This window comes from Callithrix jacchus, chromosome 3 (assembly GCF_049354715.1).
Source record: "Callithrix jacchus isolate 240 chromosome 3, calJac240_pri, whole genome shotgun sequence".
NCBI lineage: Eukaryota > Metazoa > Chordata > Mammalia > Primates > Cebidae > Callithrix > Callithrix jacchus.
Window position 1 is genome coordinate 118,695,230 of NC_133504.1, and position 20,143 is coordinate 118,715,372.

The 20,143-nt window shown below is 35.7% G+C and overlaps 1 protein-coding gene across 10 annotated transcripts in view; it reads left to right on the forward strand.

Moving 5' to 3' along the window:
• Window positions 1–270: 270 nt before the first annotated feature.
• The window catches only part of NAA11 (N-alpha-acetyltransferase 11, NatA catalytic subunit), a 230,093-nt gene continuing 210,220 nt past the window's right edge, over window positions 271–20,143 (forward strand). For 8 of the 10 annotated variants that reach the window (XR_004740841.3, XR_004740838.3, XR_013533055.1 and 5 more), the window contains exon 1: window positions 271–1,107. Coding sequence is in view for 2 of the 10 variants with exons in the window: in XM_035293459.3 (XP_035149350.1) it covers window positions 406–1,095 (690 nt within the window). In the remaining 8 variants the exon portion in view is untranslated. Of the gene's footprint in view, window positions 1,108–8,489; window positions 16,559–16,594; window positions 17,149–20,143 lie in introns of those variants that run through there. The other 2 variants (XM_035293459.3, XM_008993103.5) reach the window with 2 other exon arrangements.

Sequence of the window (20,143 nt, forward strand, 5' to 3'; positions counted from 1 at the left end):
TATTTCCTCTAAGTTCTTGTTATATGGGTTTGTCAAGTTTGTGAAAATTTATTCAGATGTACCCGAATCAAAACTTTAAAACCGAAACAAATAAAAATAATATCTGCAATGGATCACTTTACTTAAAACCAAGGAGATGATAATCCTCTCTCCCCACCCCCTAACCCTCTGCGCACGCACAACACACAATGAAGCGAAACCTCATTGGCTGGGATCAGTGACGCACTTCCAGAAGCTGCAGTTTAGCCCCGTCTTTTCCATCTCCTACTCATTCCGCCTTCCGGATCCAGCCAGGCGTCGTTGGTACCCTGGATTCTGTCCCTGAGCCAAACAGTGTCCCTCGAGGTCAGCGACAGCTTCTTCTGAGTTCACTGCAGTCCAACCGGCTCCCTACCCGCCGCCATTATGAACATCCGCAACGCTCGGCCGGACGACCTGATAAACATGCAGCACTGCAACCTCCTTTGCCTTCCTGAGAACTACCAGATGAAATACTATTTATATCATGGCCTTTCCTGGCCCCAGCTTTCTTACATCGCTGAGGATGAGGACGGGAAGATTGTGGGCTATGTCCTGGCCAAAATGGAGGAGGACCCAGATGATGTCCCGCATGGCCATATCACCTCACTGGCCGTGAAGCGTTCACACCGGCGCCTCGGCCTGGCCCAGAAGCTGATTGACCAGGCCTCCAGGGCCATGATAGAGAATTTTAACGCCAAATACGTGTCTCTGCATGTCAGGAAGAGTAACCGGGCAGCCTTGCACCTCTATTCTAACACCCTTAACTTTCAGGTTAGTGAGGTGGAACCTAAATACTATGCAGATGGGGAAGATGCTTATGCTATGAAGCGGGATCTCTCGCAGATGGCAGATGAGCTGAGACGACAAGTGGAGCTGAAGAAGGGCGAGTATGTGGACCTAGGCTCCAGGGAGAACCAGGAGACCCAGGGCTGCACACTTTCTGGTTCTGAAGAGGCCTGTCAGCAGAAGAACCCAGCTACCGAAGATAGTGGCAGTGACTGCAAAGAACCTAACGAGTCTGTGGAGAGCACCGAAGTCCAGGACAGCTCAGAAAACTCAGATTCTACCTCCTAGAGCATGCTTAAGGTATTTTGTCTTCCCTGACGCAGTGCCTCCTTCTCCTAAATCCCTGCCTCTTGCCTTGGCCTGCCCAATTCCGTCCTATCTTATTCCATTCTAGCCCTGCTAGGTTTTATGGTAAAAACCACTTGGTGACCTTAGGGAGAAGTGTAGAGTGAATTGAGGGAGACTCATTGCTCACTATTGGTAGTTAATAGGATACCAACTCATGCTGGAAATAGATTAATTTCAATGAAGAAACGAGCATTTATGCTGTTTTCTAGGCATGAGTTGTGTTTCAGGGTAACCACGTAGTTGATGAAAGGCAGTTTTGCCTTATGGAATTTCAGTTAATAATAATGATAGAAATATAAAATTATCATTTTGTAATTATTGATGAAATAATGGATCCAGCCAAGAGTCTCAATGGCTAATAGCGTTAGGTAAAAGTTGGAGCACTTTGCAATGATGAATCAGACTGATAACACTTGAAGTCAGTATAGTCAGTCTTAACATCACTAAACAAGGAGACAAATATGTTTCTCCTTATACAACATGAAGTGCACAGTACCACCTACGAAATATTCTTTCTAAAAGAAAATTATGAGCTCTAACTACCATTTTACAGAAAATAGAGGGATTTAAACTGTACCATGATGCAAACAGCCAAATCCAGAATGAGAGGTTTTTACAGAACAAATGACCTGGTTTCTTTAACAAATAAATGGCATTGACAAAAAAAAGGAAGCATTTTCTATTAAACTTTACGGTTATATTAATTAAACTCACTGTTATGGACATTGTTTGGATACTGTTTCAAACAAACTATGTATAAGACTTTTTTTTTTTTTTTTGAAATGGAGTTTCGCTTCTGTTACCCAGGCTGGAGTGCAATGGCGTGATCTCGGCTCACGGCAACCTCCGCCTCCCCTGCCTCAGCCTCCTGAGTAGCTGTGATTACAGGCACGCGCCACCATGCCCAGCTAATTTTTTGTATGTTTTTTAGTAGAGACGGGGTTCCACCATGTTGACCAGGATGGTCTCGATCTCTTGACCTTGTGATCCACCCGCCTCGGCCTCCCAAAGTGCTGGGATTACAGGCTTGAGCCACCACGCCCGGCCTGTATAAGACATTTTTGAGATAATCAGGCAAAATTTGAAGAGGGACTGTGTTCTATTAAGGAATTATTAATAATTTCATTAGAGGAGCTAAATGGTACTGTTATGTTTAGAAAGTCCTTATCTGTTAGAGATACATACAGAAATAATTATAGCTGAAATACTAGGATGCCTAGGATTTTCTTTAAAATAATCTGGCAAAAAAAGAAGAAAAAGATTGGAAGAGGTAAAATGAAATAAGAATGGCAATATATAATTGTTGGGTTGGGAAATGGGTACTTAGAGGGTTCCTTATGCCATTTACTTTTACAAATGTGAAAATTAACATGAAAAGTTAAAGAGCCAAAACAATTCTTGTACTTCTTAATACATACTTATGCGAATACTAAGAAACTACTGAAACTGTTTTTTTTTTTTTTTTTTGAGACAGAGTTTTACTCTTGTCGCTCAGGCTGGAGTGCAATGGTGCGGCCTCGGCTCACTGCAACCTCCGCCTCCTGGGTTTAAGTGATTTCCTCTTCTTCTTCAGTGTCCGAGTAGCTGGGATTATAGGCATGCGCCACCATGCCCAGTTAATTTTGTACTTTTAGTAGAGACGGTGTTTCACCATGTTGGCCTGGCTGGTCTTGAACTCCTGACCTCAGGTGATCCACCTACCTCAGCCTTCCAAAGTCCTGGGGTTACAGGCATGAGCCACTGTGCCCAGCCTGAAACTAAGTTTTAAAAGATTGATATGTTAGAAGCAACTTACTTGTGATAATATAATGCCACAGTATTTCTTCCATCAAAGAAATTTGTATCACCTTAGGAATTTCAAGGGTCAGTGAGCTACTGGCAGTTTAGAAGCATTAACTTCTTAATTTAGTCACCTTCCCTTACATGTGTGAAAGGCAGCAACTTTCTTATGGCAAAGTCTAGTCATGAATGGCATATTCTGTATATAAGTTTAATAAATGCTATTTGATTAGTCTACTCATTCATAAAAATATTTCTCTGTCAGGCATTTGGCTTGAGCTGAGTATACAGCAGTGATCAGGACAGACTGATGTTTATATTATAGAGCATTCAAGCATAAATGGACTATATTGTTTTGCATTTTAATCCCAAAACCTAAACAATTGCACACCAACCCCATTTTATTTTTATTCAGTTACAGTTCAATACATTATAAAAATTTAGATACAGTAAATCTTTGGTGGTTAGAATCTGTCCTCAGAGGAGGTTTTAATAACCTGAAAGTTTCAGAATGACTGATTCATTTAGTCTAAGGTTAAAATAAAGGTGGCAGAACAGTCTAAAAGCAAAGATGAAATTAAACAAAACTTGATGCCTTGAGAAAATTGTTGTCAAATTTACACCTCAAAAATTTACATCTTGAAAATTCTGGAGGGCTCTATCAAGACTCTTTGAATCAACAGGCCTTTTTAAAAAAATTTCAACTTTCATATTCTCCATAGAAGGACTTACACAGTATTGATCTCATCTTTGTAGTTAGTTGCTTCTCTTGTGTTAAACTCTAGCTGAGAGCAGAGCTAATCAGAGGTTGTTTTAAAACCATAGATGTATTTTAAAAACATACGTACAAAACTTTGATTAATTCAAAAGCACTTAATATCTGCTATGAGAAACAAAAATAACTGCCACTCTAGTAAGAGAGAAATAATAAATAAGGAAATTCATTGTTGTGTCACAGTTATAAATTTCAGCATACAAATTAAAAAATAATTGAACTGTTTCTTTATGGTACTGTATTTGAACTTTGTTTCTGAGTTGAAGGAAATGTTTCCTGGACTGAGCTTCACCCTCTTTCTGAGTTGTTATCTGCGGAGACATTTTCAATGGCCCCATCCAATCTTTGATCCTCAGGATGCACTTGTGGGTCTTTTCCACCCAGAGGCCTCTTGCCATTTTGGTAGAAAGGGTATATTAGTATTAGTCTGCACAGGCTAACTGCTCTAAAAATTGATTTTGAAATTTCAGTAACTTAACCCAGTGAAATCTTATTTCTTACATCATATACAATGTGGGTCATCAGTGTGGTGGTGATGTGGAGTGGAGGGGAAAAGATGACCCAACTCCATGGAGTCATTCAGGGATCTATCTAGAACAGGGATTCTTAATTTTCTATAGCTCCTTTTGACAATCTGGTGAAACAGAAAAATGTTTTTAAAATATGTAAAAGTTATACTAGATTACAAAGAAAAACAATTTCATCAATATACAGTTATTGACTATTTTAAAAATATTTTTGTTTTAATAATATATGTGCTTTTTGTTAGCATATTGAATCGCAGTGAGCCTAATAATTACTATTATTTCACAGTAAATTTGAGTATAAATGATATTCAAGATACCTTAAGTATCTATAATGTGATATGAAAATACTTATGATTTTTATTGGTGACAAAGTTCCAAGTATTATTAATACTACTGCATGTTAATTCCTACATTTAAAATGGAAAGAATTGCCAGATTTCAGTTAGTTGATGAAAATACAGAATTGTTTTTGTTCCAAATCCAAGCTCATGGTTCTCCTACATTTCATTAAATATATCCCAGGTTAATAACTCCTAATTAAAGGACGCTTGTCATTTTCTAGACTCATATGTCCTTCAACTGGTTCATATATGTTAACTAGCAGATGAGAGAAGAGAACGTATATAGTGGTTCATAAAGGTTTTAAAAATCAGTCTCACTTACCCAACTAACTACAGGGGAGGCTAGGATATTCAGTTTAGCTTTATGCTCAGAAAAGAAAGGAAGGAGTTCAGTAACAACACAGCATAGTTTCTGCCGCAATAGGAAACATCGTAGTGGTGCTCAGGACTATGAGAAGTTTAGCTTCCATGGGATCATACAGCTGCTCTCATTCTATGACATCGCCCAGGAAACTCTGTTAGGCTGCTGAGGTTGTCTACATAAACATCTGATACATATTTCTTATGCTCTTTTACAAACATGGGCATGGAAAACTGTGGAAAGCAAGGTAGCAGCAAAACTGCTATCTTGCTGCCATTATGCCACTCATTCAAACCTGGAAGAAATAACCTCTCTCCTCTAAGTCCGCCAAACTGTCTAAATCTTCACTTCCAACCCATTTAATAGGGATTCCTCAGCACATATGTCTAGCTTCCTGAATAGGGAAAGGCTACAGTGAAGAAAGAAAGAACAGGAAAAACATTTAAAAGGCTCATACTGCAAAAGTATTATACTTCCACAATTGTGCACCCTCCTGTGGAGCTGGAGTTCAAATGTCTACAGAAAAATTGTCCTGAAAAATTATTTTCCATTTTCCGTTATCTGTACTTTTGGATTTGGGAACAGAGACATAGTTAGAAGTGATGCCGAGAAAGACAGTTGGTGAAGAACTGGTCGATTTCATCTAAAAAATGGTAATAAAAATTACTCTAACACTATGAAAATGCACTGTGTTGCAGGTATTATTTTAAGCACTGTTAATAATGTGTTTCATTTAATCCTCATAATAATCCTGTGAGCTAGGTACTGTTACTGCATTTTGTGGATGAGGAAATCATATCACAGAGAGGGCTGCATGTTATACCAATAGTAAGTGGAAAACAAGAATGCAGTCTCAGGTGGTCAGACCCCATGATTGAGAGGATTAAATGAGTCAATCTATGTAAATTACTAAGTACAACTCCTCACACACAGTAAAATATTCCATAAATTTTAGCTCCTAATATAATCGATAGTAATAGTAACCCTTCAGTTTCTCTTCTTCTCTACAGTAATCAAATTATAGAATGTTGTGTATGAGCAGCAACAGTTTGCAATCTTGGAAGGGAAATGTATCTTAATGATTAAAATAGCTTTCACTGACAAACTGAATGTCAAAGCATTCAGCTGAATCATCGCTTGTCAACTACAAAGTTTCTAGGAAGCCATAGCAATGAAGACAGGTCAGTTCAAAACATGCTGGTTGAGGCAGGAATGTCTTCAAACTGCTGCTCATCTCCTGACAAGAAATATGTGCTTGATAATTAATAACAAAAATGAAAAAATGCAAAATCTTAGCATTTTCAATTGAGCTGGCAGCATTGAGTTAAGTAAGGTTACTTCGGGGACTCTTCCTTTCTGGTTTATTCTTTGTGTTGCTAAGCTGTCATTCTAACAAAAAGTTGTTAAATGTTCACATGAGCATTTACTGAAATAGACTGTTCTTAATTTTACCAGACAACTAATTATAACTGGAATGATATAATGAAATATGGAAGAAACTTACAGACTGACAGGTCTGGTAAATTCCTAGTATAACCTTACCCCAGATATGCCAGAAACCATAGATTTCAAATGCAACTGCACTCTGTGAAGATAAAGAGGGGGTTGGGAAGAGATAAAATATTGTTTTGAAATACTAATCAGATAGATCCCATTTATTGAATTATTTATAATCTCTAATAATGTCACCTTTCAATCAGTGTATGATGTACATGTAGGATGACTGAAATACCAACTTTGTCAGAAGTAACTGATTAAAAGCGGTTTTTCCTAAATTTTGTACTCTCTCTATGCTTTTGTATGTAAAATCTAAGGAACTTTGTGGTACAAGAGGTTAGACAGAATATTTAAATTTCTTTGAATGGGCAATGATTCAAAGAGCCAGTGGAAAAGCCTGTCTGAAAATATTCTACAATGGAATTTCTATAAATAAATATCTTCAGAAAATTATAGGACTTTTAAAAAGTAAAGCCATAATGCTGTTTCATGTTTATAACACCATATTTACAATTAGCATGTATTTTTCAGGCTTCCATAGCCCACCTTTATGGAAAATCTGATAGTGTAAAAATTTGAGCTTAATAAGATAAGAAATTAAGGGCTTGGACTGGGCACAATGGCTCATTCCTATAATCCCAGCACTTTGGGAGGCCAAGATGGGAGCATTGCATGAGGCCAGGAGTTCAAGATCAGCCTGGGAAGCATAGCAAGATCTGGTCTCTACAAAAACTTAAAAAAAAAAAAAAAAAAAAAGCTAAAGTGGTGGTGTATGCTGGTGTGTACTTGTAGTCCTAGCTACTTAGGAGTCTGAGGCTGGAGGATCACTTGTGCCCAGGAGTTTGAGGCTCCTGTGAGCCATAATTGCACCAATGTGCTCCAGGCTGGGTGATAGAGCAAGACCCTGTATCAAAAAACAGGGCTGTAATACTCACATTTTAAAAGGAATATTTATGAAAAATACCTATGCTCTTAACCAACAGACTAACCTAGAACCTTTATTACAATGTTACTTGACTTTCTCAGTTTAATTTCTTAAAATTTTCAAGCAGTATTTACTGAGATAACTAAAACAGCCATATAATGTTAGTTTTTATGTAACTTCTTTTGCAAGCCTATATTAACAAAATGAAAAAGCAGTGAAGGTAGTCTTTCTAACCTGTTCCTCCACATCTTATATCTCTGTTGTTATAGCAAATATACTTTGAAATTTTAGATTTGAAATAATATTACTTCTTGCAACTTGCTTCACTTGTTATTTTGGCAACAGACTTTTTTATAACAATGATTTTATACAAAAATGCTTTTTAACTGCTCTGTGCATAATAGCCAACCTCAGTCTTATTTACTTCTATGAGCATGTGATAGATGTGAAAGTACTCAGTAAATATTTATTGAATGGATGAATGAATGGACTTCTCAAATGGCCCATGTAGTAATTTTTTTTTAAAGGAGAGGAATATAATGTATGTATGATACTACTTCCTTTTACCTGATATAATTAGGGTACTTTAATTTGTGAATAAAGAAGCATAATGGATATTTTGGTTTCCTGTCCAGGTCTCACAGAAAGAAAATATGACTTACAGAGTTGGACACATTGCATGTAACTTATGAAGAGCTGAAAAGGCCTTTTGTTTCTTTAGAATTGGAATAAATTTTCTTCTGAGTGGAGTAGGATGGGATAGAATTTAAAGATGACAAGTAAAATTATCTCAAGTTTCTGTAGTTTTAAAATAGGTTCTTTGGGGGTAAATCCCAGTTTTTCGGTGTTCTTTCTGCCCCTTTCTCCTGGCAGAAATGTCTTTTAGATGTCAGGAAAGGTTCATGTGTTTTTATGGCAGGGAGGGGAGAAAGCCCCAGATCTATGTGTGGTCTTTGTACAGTCATCTGAATTCTCACTGACTTCCATGGAGATAGATCTAGTCCAGACTACTTACTGGATTTCTTTATCTGCTACTTCTGTCTATCATTAACTAAACCAGTATTCTTTCAGAGCTGTCAGAGCTTATAGCTTTCCCTTGCTCATTTGTTTTCTTCTCACTTTTCATCAGCATTGCAGGTCCTCATGTCTCAACCACAGCTACCCTGTGAACCTTGGCTTGGTCTGTCTGCTCTGCAGCATCTACTGTGGGGATCAGCTCACAGTGAACAGAATGGCTTCTCACTCTCAACTCTAAACAACCACCTTTCACATACCCTGCTGGGATCATGAAGGAGTATCTGGACACAAGAGCTGCTGCACAAAAGCCGAGGAAGTTTGAGACCTTTCTTGGCCGACTCATACCACGCTGCCATTTTATTCTGTTTGTAGTAGTCCTGTGTTGGATGTGGTTATCCTGCAAGGTTTTCTCCTTTTAGAATGTTGTTGAACAGGAAGCAGGGCAAACTCTTAAAACTTTCCAGCTTTCAGTTTTTGCCATTATTTACCTGGGTTTTCATCCTTGAGGAGGTAGTCAGGACCATGGAGTCAGACCTCATGCCCCTTCCTCCTCTTTCATGGAAGATGTATTATGTTTCCTTTTCCTTTCTCTGGGAACTCCTCCTTTGTACTATTCCGCCACCCCCCCCCCCCTTTTTTTTTTTTTGAGGAAAAGGGCATCACCTTCCCAGTGGGAAAAGGTGTTAAGTTAGGGGCTTCTGCTGTACAATCAGAACTTGGAGATTTCAAGAAAAGGACAAATGGTAATTAAATTGGAATCTCTAATGTGCTTGTTTGTGTTAGTTTTCTGTGATGATGTCACCTGCCATTTATTGAATACCTGCAGTGTTCACACACAGTGCCAGGGTCTTCATTAGTAATATGTTTAATCCTTTTGGTAACCCTGTAAAGTAGGTATTGTTATCCCTGTTTTACAGCTGAAGAAACTGAAGCTCAGACAAGTGAATCTGAACCCAGTTCTGTTTGAATTCAAAGCCAAAGTTCTTTCTACTTTCCTGTTTCTATTCTTTGCATTTTATTTATAAATGTGTTAAAAATTTTAGCCAAAATGGAGAATCTGTTTTAAAAATGTGTTTGCTTAATATGTCGCTACTGTATGTCAGTTGTAAATATTTATATAACCTACAATTATAATCTTTTTTATTTTTCTCTAGTAAAAATAAGTGAAGACAAAGTACTTTGACCTCTGCAGTGAAAGTCACCAGATAAATCCAGAGTTATCATTACTTAATGTTTTCATGTTCAATGAATGTGAATTACCAAAGTACATAACATTTTTCATGTTTAAATTTTTATAAAAACTAGTGCATATGGATTTAAGTCAAAGCCTGGACTTTAACTATCTGATGACAAGAGATAAGTCTTTACTGTGTAATCATAATCAGCCCTGCTAAGCACTTCTTACAGATCTATCCCAGTGCACTCTAAGAATGTCTACCTAATGGTAAATGATTGCCTGAGGCAGAAAAAGGTTTTCCCTACATAAAAGGATTTGGCATTTCTTGTGCCAATACAGTATGATACAATCTATCTTTCCATCTTTTTCTTTTTAATTTTCTCTCTCAAATTATTTTATTCTTTCCTTTCAACCATGTGTTTATCTCTTTATTTTTAAATATAACAGCTTTCTAACATCTGTCTCCAGGGCAGCATAATCTTACTGATGAAATATTCCATGTTTTCCTTGAGCTTTTGTCAATATGTCTTAGTGTTAACAGCTTAACAGATGGAGAAACAGAAGGAATAGCCTCAGCTTACCTGAATGATTTTTCTCCAGCACCAGGCACATTGACTTGCTGTCTCTAGTAACTTGATAGGAGTTGAAGCTACTGGAAAATGAGAAATTATATATGAGTTCTGCAATGTTATTTACTAAAACAATTGGCTGCATTTCCTTGTTATTATCATATCTTCTTTCCCAGTCTCATACCAGAAGAAAGCAGAATTATAGGAGCCTAACTGGTTTGGGCTATCCTGTTTAGATAATGAAAATAAAATAAACAGCAATACTAATATTGTTTTAGGCACAGATTAACATGTTCATAATGGTTCCAGGATAGTAGTGGTGATGTAGTAGCAGCAGTGGCTTTTTGAAACACAAATTATGGGAGTCTGTGGTACAATTTTTTTTTTTTTGTAATAGCATTGTTCTTTTTACATAGGAAAAATTATTTTTTTGTTATTCTGAATAGACTCACTGCTTTTTACTTAAGCATCGTCCTGGAGAGACCAAAGCTAGGCTTTGAAGCAAGGAGGGAGGCCAGTTAATGATGTGAATACCCTTGTATTAGCTATAATAACCTACACTCCTTTTATTCAGTTGCAGCTTTAAATAAACTACTGGATGTGCTCAGGTCTGCTAGCAGATTGTTTAAAGATATTCATAAGGACGCTAAGTTTCCTTTGGTTAAAAGAGGAAAACTTGTGAACGAAGCCTGTGAATTTCTAAAGTCTGTATGGTTTTCTCTTTGGAGGTAAGAGCAAGATACAAGAGATGACCATGTGAAATAAAAATGGGGTATGTGGATATAGGGAGAAATGGGGAATAGTACTGGAAATTACTCCAGAGCCAGGAAAATTTGGAAAGGATCAGGACTGAAACACTGGAAAGAAAGTTTTATTTTTTTATGTGCAGCTAAATCATTTGAGTATTATGTTAAAAATGCAGTTTTTTTTTTTCCAGTGTATCTGGTGAGGCCTGAGTATCTGCATTTCTAACTAGTTCCTACATTGCTCATGTTGCTGGTCCAGGAACCACACTTTGACTAGTAAGGGTCTTAAAGCTTATCTCCAACCCTTGGACTGGGGTCCAAAACACCTGTGACTAGCCATTAGGATATTTTATAATGTATTAGACCCTAAATAATTCAGATTCCCATTCTTAAATACATTTATGTATATACATTTACAGAAATCCTGTTTGTCTTTGAGATTGTACCACATAAGTTTGATGGCCTAATAATTTTAATAAAATCAGAGTTTGTTAAAAATGTGCACAACAAAAAAGTATATATATATATAGTTTATAAAATGTATTGATAATCAACAGTGTATCTTTTAGGATGCTTTGATATAGCAATTTTACCTCATTGGATCCTAGGCAAGTGAATGGTATATAAGAATTTTAAAAATTTCATTTGTAACTCTCACTCAATTTATTGTGTTCATTGGTTGATAAATTAGCTCAGACACTGAAATTGTTTTCCATGCGGACCACATTTAACAGGATTTGAAAAAGATGACTGAATCTTTTTTCTTTTTAATTTTAAGGAGCAGCAGAAGTATGTATGGGTTCAGGTGGTCTAATAGAGATTTTCCGTCTAGGGATAAGAATTTCTAGTCCGTTGTTTCTCAAAGTGTAGTTCATATGCTTATTGCATCAGAATCACCTGGGTGCTATGTTAAAAATGCAGTTTCTTTGTCTCTGGCTCAGACTTACAAAATCAGTCCTGTATTTTTAACAAGCCTCCAGGTAATTGTTTTGCACACTGTCATCTGAAAATCATTTATTTGTACAAGGTGTTGAATTCTTCATAAAGATAATATGAAGGAAGCTCTTTACCATGGTAATACTCTGCAGATTTCAATTAATTCATCAAAAGAAGCAAATAATTCAGAGCAGACATAACAAATTTTTGTTTATTATAAAACATGGGAAACGATGAGGTAGTATATGGGAACTCAGCTCACTTTCTATAAACTTAAAACTTCTAAATGTAATTTATAAATTAAAAATATTTTAAAATTACGTAAATGAACATTTGACACATTCTTCCATATGTATTTTACATAAATGTGATATCATGTATGTTATTTTTAGGGCTTTTTTTGGTCACTACTTTCCTCCACCTCCTTTCTTTTCAAGCAAACAATAGCTACAACTTGGCAAGGTGGTAGACAGCATAAGCGTGAAGGATGAGAACATTCACAAATCACGCTATGAAATTTTCCCAATTTGTTTCCAGAACAGAAATCTCAAATACTGCAGTGTCTTGTTAGGAACCAGACACCTAGCATGTCTGGAACCACATGTCCTTCCACCCATGTCATTAGCTCCTCATATCCCATCACCATATGGCCATCTTGAGTTAGAACTTTTAAGAACACAGTATCCAGCCAAAATCCAATGAAACAGACTAAGTGACTTATCAAGGTCTTTTTTTATATTAATACTTTTTCCTAGACATGAATGCTTCTTTGAAATCTGAAACACAGAGATCATTTCCTTGAGGTGTACTTGAAGGGTTAAACACCATGCTTCCTTATTAGGGCATGGGAATTAACAGTTTATGAAGTTCCAGGGGTAAAAAATTATTTTCATTTTAAATTATGCATATATTGCTTTCCTAACCAAAATTAAGATAGATTTGATACCTTTGACATTGTCATCACCTCAACCGCGTTTTATAGACGCTTACCTAGAACACAGTCCGTAACAAGTTGAACGATTTTCACAAGAGGTGATTCAATAGAGTGAGAAATCACAGAGTCCAGAGTCCAGCAGCTTAAATTTTGGTCCTAGTTTAGCTTATTACAACTTGGATATCCTCTGGCATCAGTTGTCTTACTTACAAAATTGAGATAAAAATAACTTTTGTGCCTTCAGAGTTATTATGTAATAAAGTAGTGTTAAAAAAACTGCATTGTAATTTGTAAAAAGAAATAAAAATGCTATTGTGAACATTTTTACTTTTAGACGTTTTTAACCCCTCAATTTAAACTGGTGTAGAGTAACAGTGATCATTTTTTTTTGTTTGCTTGTTTCCTCTTTAATGGTCCAGAAAAGAATCAGTCTTTCAGAGAATTTATCATCAAATAATAACCATGTCGGCAAGGACAAAGATATGCATGTATGTGGGTATTTTAAGGAATAAAATATGAAGAAGGTGAATTTCTGTAAATATAGCAAGCCAACTTTCTGTACATTCATTTAAAAAGAAAAGATGACTGAATAAAAGTTATCTTTTACTCTCTATGACCTAAGCAGTCATACATGATATATTTTTCATATAAACCAAACTGTACTTAATCTCCCATTTACATGGTTTTGAGTAAAGGAGATTCACACAAACACCAACACTGACCAAAGTTTTTGCATATTCAAAAGCTTTAGTAAACTGGCTGGGCCTGGTGCTCCATCCCTGTAATCCCAGCTAATCAGGAGGCTGATGTGGGAGGATCTTTGAGGCCAAGAGTTTGAGACCAGCCTGGACAACCTAAGCAAGACCCCCGCTCTTAAATAAGTAAATAAAACCATAATAGTACATTAGGCCAAGCATCTGGCTGGTTTTCCATTACCAGAACTCTAACGAGGGTTTTAAGTCCCTTAGTCTTTTACTCCTGAAAGCTGGTACACAAGTTAAAACTTTGTTAAATAATAAGTGTTAAAAAGAATTTTGAAAAATCATGTACTCAGGAGGCTTTTAAGAAACAAATTTTTTAAATTGCTCCTTTGGCAACCAAGACATTTTTGCATCCTGGGACAGTGTCCTCTAGTAAGATTCCTAGTGGGTGAGAGAGACATCTCTTTTGTAAAGTGGCAGATTAATGTGAAAGAAAGGTGAGAGAGGAAGCCCGTAGAAGTGCTCTTAGGCAGATGATTTTAGAAAGGTATACATGTGGAACTTGAGAATGCAGAATTTGAGTTCCTTAGAATTACTCATGCCTGTGTAACCCTTGAAAGGCAATAATCTAATATATATTTTTCAACATTTAATACATGTTCTTTAATTTTATTATCTTCCTTCTAATTGTTGGGGGTGAGGTAGATTAAGCCTATATCTAGTAGGTATCTAAGCTGAAATAACATAGCTTTTGTGCCTAATTAGCATCATTAACTCAACTGCATTTTTAATTAGTGGTAGTATCACAAAGGTTAAACTCATTCACTCTAGGTAATACCTGGAGTTACAATCTAAGGTACCTGCTTTGGAAATGTTGAAGTATATAATTACATATACCTTGTTTTATAATGATAGCAATCCTATCAAAACTAAATCCTTGGAAGGCTAATAGGAGCACCATGAAATAAGCTGAAATTGTCATTTGTCAGCAGATGATAGAAATCTGAATTCGGAGTTAGAAAACTGGTTTAGGAGTGACACTGTATGAAGGAGAAAATTGTCAGCTACAAAGTCAAAGATGCTATTTTTATAAAGGCAAGGTGAAAAAAAAAGACTACGAAAGTTGTATTGAATCCTCTGTTTTCTTTGTTCAAAAAAAAAGTTGTATTACTGATTTGAATTTTATTTTCATAACGTAAAGTTGTTTTCATAATAATTGGGTACACTGAACAAAGAAAAAAGACTGTATTTATAGTTTAAATTTCTGCATGCCAGTACAATGCTTATTAAAAAAGACATTTGGGTCAGTTTTGCTGAAAAACAGAAAGTTCCTGTCTTTAATGAGGAAAAAGCATAACAGTGGCTTATCTTAGAATGTAAAGCTTTTGGAATCACCCTGTAATTCATGGCTTATCCCTGAGAATTCAAAGCTTCATAAATTATAAACCTTTTCCAGGACACCATACACACTGTCTTAAGTCAAATAGCGCTGGGCTAAGCCAAAGACATAAATGAATTCTTCACTCATCCCTGGTGCCCAGTATTATTCTTTTCTAGCTTACATTAGACACTGGCCAAAACTATAATTCCTTCAAAATAAGCCATACTCCCATATCACTTTTTCAGTTCCTTTTCTCTTTCTATTACTTCTTCCCACAGTTATATCAGTCAATCAGACCTACACTGTAGCTGGTATTAAGCAATTTTTATAAATTATTAATAACTGGCAGTCTTGCTCTCAGAAAGAATATTCATATTTAATTCAAATAAACCTCTAATTGGTAGGTTAAAACTATCTAACCAATACCATTCTTATTCTACGTGTTTCAAGATCTAAACTGGGATTCCATGGGGTGTCCTGCCATCTTGAGCCGTAGTTTTCAAAAGAAAGGAAATTTCTTGTCTGTAAGCAAGTGCAGGAATTAAGGTGTTAAGTTGAACCCCTGAAACTTCCTTTTCTGCATCTTTCTTCCAGTACTTTCTTGTTTCTTCTTCTATATCTTCAGCAATTCCAAAGTCTCAATTTCGACATCCAGAAACTAGGAATAATTATAAGGTTGCTTTAAAGAATTGTAGAGTTGGTATGAGGGTTAAATAAGCAAATTCACATAAATAAACTGATAACCATAAAATATTAAGGATACCAAAATATTGTTTCAGCTACCTTCTTTTTAGCTGGTGAGTAAACATTTTAATAAGTCTGATCATTTCAATACATGTTTTTATGTTTGAATATTATTTTTGGCAGAAAGATGATTAAGTGATCAAAGACTGTTTTTGTCTTTCTAGTTTTTTTCTGCATTCTCTAATGATTTGCCTCTGAATGTGCCCAGGCAATAGCAGGTGCTCAAGTAAAAACACAAATGAGTGAAAATGAATGGTTCACAGATGAGGAATAATTGAGCCAATAAAAATTATAATGAGTCCCATTTTATATCAATAATGATAGAATAAGAATTCTTTTCAATCAAACAATAAATATTATATAAGCAAGAAAACACTCCAGTGCTGTTTTATGCCAGTGGTAAAGTATTTCTCTTTTCATACCGTTTTCAGTTCTAAAAAACAAAAATCTTCCTAACATATCCTTGGACAAAGGTACAAATAAGAGGCACAAGTAAATAAAGAACACATCAAATCTCTTAAGATGTGTTCTTTCCAAATACAGAAAACAATTCATTTAAAATAAGAAAACATGATGATTACCAGCGAAATCCTGAGCATTACAAACCCAGTTTTCAGTTTGAAAATATAGCTAAAATAACATGAAATGCTTTGAAAATACCACAGTACAATGTGATTTTCATCAGTGTTTATGTTTTTAAAAGGAAAAAATGGCTAAAGTATTATTTTATTCTTTGTGCAAAGTAAATTCTGTTTTGTCTGTTAAAAAAATAAATGGGCAATAATCTCCAAGAAATCATCTTGACCATCGTTTAATGACTAGTTTGGTAGTTAACAGCCCCAGGCATAGCCAGAGGCTATTAAGGCTCTTGAGGAAAGAAAAGGTTGGTGGATTGTGGTTTACTAGTAATTAACTATAGATATGAATCAAAATTTCCTAAGAAAAGAGATTAAAGTTACTTTGGATGATTTTATGTGTATGCTTATCTTTTCATACATCCCCCCCTCCCATCCCTTTTTTAATAAATAGGGAAAGAAGATGATGCCATCATTTCAGAAACCATGTTGAATTGGAAATAATTCATGTAATGCAACAGGAGCACATGGGACCAATTAATGCCTTTTCAAGCTTGGACTACATAACTATAAGAAGCACTTTAAAAAAACTCAGTCTAACACATTAGTTGATTGTTGGTGAAATGAAACTCAATCATGAGATCACAAGGATTTTTTGAAGCTTTTATTTTTTTTTTAGTTTTTAATCCTATCTCAATAAAAGTAAATACATAAGGATTATAAATAAACCAAATCTGAAGTAATATAGATTGGGGGAACCTCAAGAGGGTCAGGAGATAATGAAGATTATACCTCAATATTGGGATTATGATGTTAGTTCTTTATTTCAATAAAAGTGGATAGAGATCTTTCATATCAGGGACAGGGCTTAGCTGTAAGGACAAAGTAATCTTCTGGGAATTATGCATACAGGCTTGACATCATTTTTATTGGATGGCTGATGAACTGGAAAACTCCAGGATAGCCAGGCTTTAATTTGTAATCTTAATTTTCATATAAATCGGTACATTTCAGGGGGAGGGAGTGGGGGATGTGGGGACATTGATGCTTGCTGGCCTTGTGGTAATAAGACAGCCCTGAAGCACAGGCAGCAGTACTAACTCATCCAGTATCTGATTCTGTCTTTTCCTCTATCCATCTGCCTTCCATCTTTGCATCTATCATTTAACAAATTTACAGCCTGCAAATACCAGAGAAGCTAATGTTAGTGCAATCTTCCCTCTACCTCCTCTCAGAATGATCTATAGTAATCTACTTATCATAGACATGCACACTATAATGCATAATAATTTAGTTTTCAGCCAGGAAAATGACTGCCATTGTTTTGCAAGCATACATTAATGAGGATTTTTTTTCCCTTTCTTCTTTTAATTTTTGTAAAGGATATAGGGCATGAGAGAGTACTAGTTTCTCTTCATAAAATAATTATCTTGGTGTTTCCCATGTATAATTTCATATCTATGGAATTACACAGGGGCAAAGTTATGAAACTAGAACATAGTGGAAATTTATTTGGATATATGGAAACTTGGTCCATATATTTTCAATATAGGATCCATATGTCTTTTACATGGTCAAAGAAGTAAAATGCTGTTGAAAGGAGTATTTTAAAAATATATCAAGAAAATAGAATTTTCATACTGGATTGTTCTAGTCTCTTATAGATAAAATTAAATTGTTTGTGCAAAATTATTCTCATCAAAAAATATTTTAGTTAAATTAGCCATAGGAAACAAGCAATATACTCCCTTTTTATATTGCTATTGTTTTGAGGTTTTATGTGTCTCCCAGCTCTATCAGGTTTTATGTGTCTCTACCATTTCTTCTACCTTTGTCTCATTATTTTTTAGCTTTTGGATGATACCTTATAAAACAAGAGGAAAGATCATAGTTCCTAGTCTTATCATTTTAAACCAGAAATCTTATGTAGCTTTTGATCTTCTAATAATCATTTGTATGTAAAGAACATATAAGGTTCATTTTCTATCATATAAAAGAAAAAATACTCAGCCAAAGCTAAAAATGCAGAACTTGTTACACATAAGAACATTGTCCAACTTCTGAGTATATCTAAATGGCTCTGGTTTCAGATTTTCCCTATTATTTAGATATGCTTTTATTTTTCAAAGACAAATCATCTGTTCTCAAGACTGTTTGCTTTGTTTGTTTCCTGATGTCTTCCTAGATGCACAGTGTACTGAAATGTTAAGATACTACTTCAGAGTAGAAAATAGATTCTCCCAATCATATCTTATCCTCTTATCCTCCAAGCTCCCAACTTACCAGTGAAGTAACATGAAAGTTGATATAGATAAATACTGTGACCATAATCCCAATTGGGAGCACACTCATCTCTTAAACAGTTCTGTCAACTGGGATTTATCTGCATGGAAGGCATATAAAGCATCGTTTACATAAATAACATGGAGCTTTGAGTTGGACAAATATCAGGGATGAGTAACTGCCCTAGAGGATACCTATTAAATCAATCACCAGGCTCAAACAATCAGAAAAGCATTGACTATAGCCATACAAAACTTGATCACAACATAATCTTCCTCTGCTTCTTGATGAGGTAACAAAATATGCTGTGTTCATTGAACAGCTGCTTTCATAAGAGCAATAATGAAAAATTCTCCCAGAACCTTCAGCACTTGCACATGAAAACAAGGTTTCCAGTGAGAAAATTAAAATGCCAACAAGATTTATACTTACCTATGCAGATGTCCTGTGATCTTAAACATGTTCTATTCCTTTTAAAATGTAAGAAACAGAGATAATGTCATTTTTAAAAGTACTGTTATTGACAAATGAAAGTAATACGCATGATTTCTGTTATGGGCTGAATTTTGTCCCTCCCAAAATTCATGTGTGAATCTCTAATTCCTAGTTTCACAGAATGACTATTTGGACATAGCACCTTTAAAGAAATAATTAAGTTGAAATGAGGCCATTAGGATGGGTTCAAATCTAATTTGACTGGTATCCTTATAATAAGAGGAGATTGACACAGATAACACCTAGAGAGGGAAGACTATGTGAAGATACAGGGAGAAAATGGCCATCTGCGAGCCAAGGAGAGAGGCCTTAGAAAATTAACACCTTGATCTCAGACTTCTAGCATCCCAAACTGTGAGACTGTACATTTCTATCATTTAAGCCATACAGTCCATGGTACTTTGTTATCACAGCCCTTACACGCAAAGACAATACAGTATTTGTTGTATTTGTTTGAAGAAAATAAAGAAATGAAGATAGGCCCAAAGTTAAGTCATCTCTACCTTGCTCAGACAAAATTCTGACTCTTGGTGTAAACATGCAGCTTTTCACTGAGTCCATATGGAAATCAATGTTCCCTTAATTGCTTTAACTTTGTGAATATTCTCCCATTATAACTTCCCTTTTACGAGTGAAATGTCAGAACAGGGCTTGCCGGAGCTGCGTAAAGCTAGCATGAAAGCATATTCCCCATAGAAACATCTGTTTTATAAGTGAGTTAACTCTGAAGAAGTAGACGTGTAAGTAGTATATGCTCATTAATTTCAAAGGGGATGTAAAGAAGAGAAATGTACAAATTACTAGTAGAAACAAATGATGGAAACTAGATTTTTGAGGATGATTGTGTTATACCATCTGAGAGTCTTTCAATATACCTAGAAAATGAGAAGGAGGCCTGTTTGAGATCCTCTTATCAAAGAGGAGAAAGCTTTTTTCTCACCAAACATTCTATTCGTTTAAATGTCCTTATAATAGATAATCAAATGATAAGATCACATCTCCTTGCTTCTATGTTCATACAAGAAGCTTCCCCATCTCACTGCTTCCTATCAAATGACAGCAGGAAGTGAAAAAAGCTTTTGTGAACCAGGACATCCTGCAGGTGAAACCAACATGTGCCAGGATCCTACCCAGATGCACAGCTTAGGAAGCGGGCCCTGCTGATTGAGCCATACTGGCTTTTCTAGATAAATTGAACAGTCTTTCAAATGCTTTGTGAAATATT